Source organism: Zophobas morio, unplaced genomic scaffold, assembly GCF_036711695.1.
Source record: "Zophobas morio isolate AGI-343-1 ecotype UQ-CSIRO unplaced genomic scaffold, CSIRO_AGI_Zmor_V1 ptg000030l, whole genome shotgun sequence".
NCBI lineage: Eukaryota > Metazoa > Arthropoda > Insecta > Coleoptera > Tenebrionidae > Zophobas > Zophobas morio.
In genome coordinates this window covers 6,687,745-6,689,359 of record NW_026972135.1, presented here as the reverse complement: position 1 = coordinate 6,689,359, position 1,615 = coordinate 6,687,745, and the positions used below count along the sequence as shown (strand labels likewise).

The 1,615-nt window shown below is 32.3% G+C and overlaps 1 protein-coding gene across 1 annotated transcript; it reads left to right on the top strand.

The window, feature by feature from the left end:
- The first annotated feature begins 666 nt into the window (after positions 1-666).
- LOC135138798 (chymotrypsin inhibitor-like) lies at positions 667-1,119 on the top strand. Its single transcript, XM_064068819.1, has 2 exons — positions 667-778; positions 829-1,119. Exons 1-2 carry the CDS (start codon positions 718-720, stop codon positions 999-1,001), a joined length of 234 nt encoding a protein of 77 aa, XP_063924889.1. The 5' UTR covers positions 667-717; the 3' UTR covers positions 1,002-1,119.
- Positions 1,120-1,615: the final 496 nt, after the last annotated feature.

The following is a 1,615-nucleotide window of genomic DNA, read 5'->3' as shown; positions in this document are numbered from 1 at the left end:
TTTTTTTTTAATTGATTTTCACACCGAATAATATTTTTAAAATCTTGTTTATATCCGATTTTTTTTTATTTTTTGAGAACTTTATAAAAGTTCAATTTTTCAAAGAAATTACGGATTTTCGACAGTTTTCCAAAAGTTCGATTTTTTAAGAAATTATTAAATTTTCGACCATTTTTGAAACTTACACAAAGCAAATTTTTTTTATAAATTTAGACTTGCTCAGATTATTTTCGGATTCATTTGATATAAATGTCAATATGTCAATTTAGTTTTTTTTTTTTAAGTTTAATTTTCAAATGGACTATTTCGAAAATCTTGTTCTAGTACCATAAAAACGCTATATATTTCGAATCAACGCCTCCAGAGTTATAAATTTCTTCAGTCATTTTTTTTCTTCAATTTCAACCTATTCTATGTTATTTTTTAATGGACTGCCTTAATTGACTGTACTTTAGTGGCGAAGAAACTCGTCTAGATAACTCCAGACCCATTTTTACGAACAGGTGCTATTAACATCACAATCAGCAAAAGAAAAACCAAAGAAATCTCGCATACACGTAAATTACTCCTATAAATAAAGAAGAAAAAAAAATAAACAAGGTTGCTCGGCCTCTGCAGGTACGTCAGAGACACCAATAACCTGATCCTCTTATAAACTGCAAGGATAAGATAATGAACAAGTACTGAAACATCCAGCAAGCAACACACATCGTAAACATGAAAGTGACTCTTGGTGCCGTCGTTTTGCTTGCGCTCGTCGCGATTGCTTGGGGAAGACGTAAGTTAGCTTGTTTTGCCCTTTTGCTATTTTATCATTGTTGCTTTTAGCCCAGTGCGGTCCTAATGAGGTTCACACAAGCTGTGGTAGTGTGTGCGATCCAACCTGTGCTAATAAACATCCTTCCGGAGCTTGCACACTGCAGTGCGTGATTGGATGCGTTTGCAAGAAAGGATTTTTGAAGAACGGACAGGGACAGTGTGTTCCTCCCCATGCATGTTAAATGTAGCGTGTTTATTATTCACTATATATTGTTACTGGTAGAGAAATTTGCACGATTTATAAATGGAAAAACGAATGGAAGTAATAATACTTAATTAATAAATGAAAAAACAAATAAACGAGGTATTATTTATTATTCTGTATCATTTCGCTGAGAGTTTTTGAATATATAGAGCACTTCAAAACTTTTTTATATCTGTAACTATGATACAATTTGGAGTCATTTGACACATTTTTTTATGCTTATTTGCTTTTTTTTCAATTTTATGCATATTAAAACTTATATGCTTATTTAATGCTTTTTTCGACGAATATGAGTTTTAATGCATATTTTGTTCAAATGCCGGCCTTGTCGGGATGACAAATACTTGTTAGTTAGGGGTATCGTATCGTATGCATTTTACCTGGACTTGACCATTGAAGTACACTTACTCAAGACCCTTTCTGTGAATAGGTTCCGGTCGTTTGGGTAATAAAATTTTATTATAGGATTGGAAAAATACTCCATAGATTTTATGACTTTAAATCCTTACTTCCGTTGATAATGAATTAAAGCTTTTAACCAGATGTTCTTTTTCGGCATTTTGAGGCAAGACCGTTGAAGATTTTCTAGAA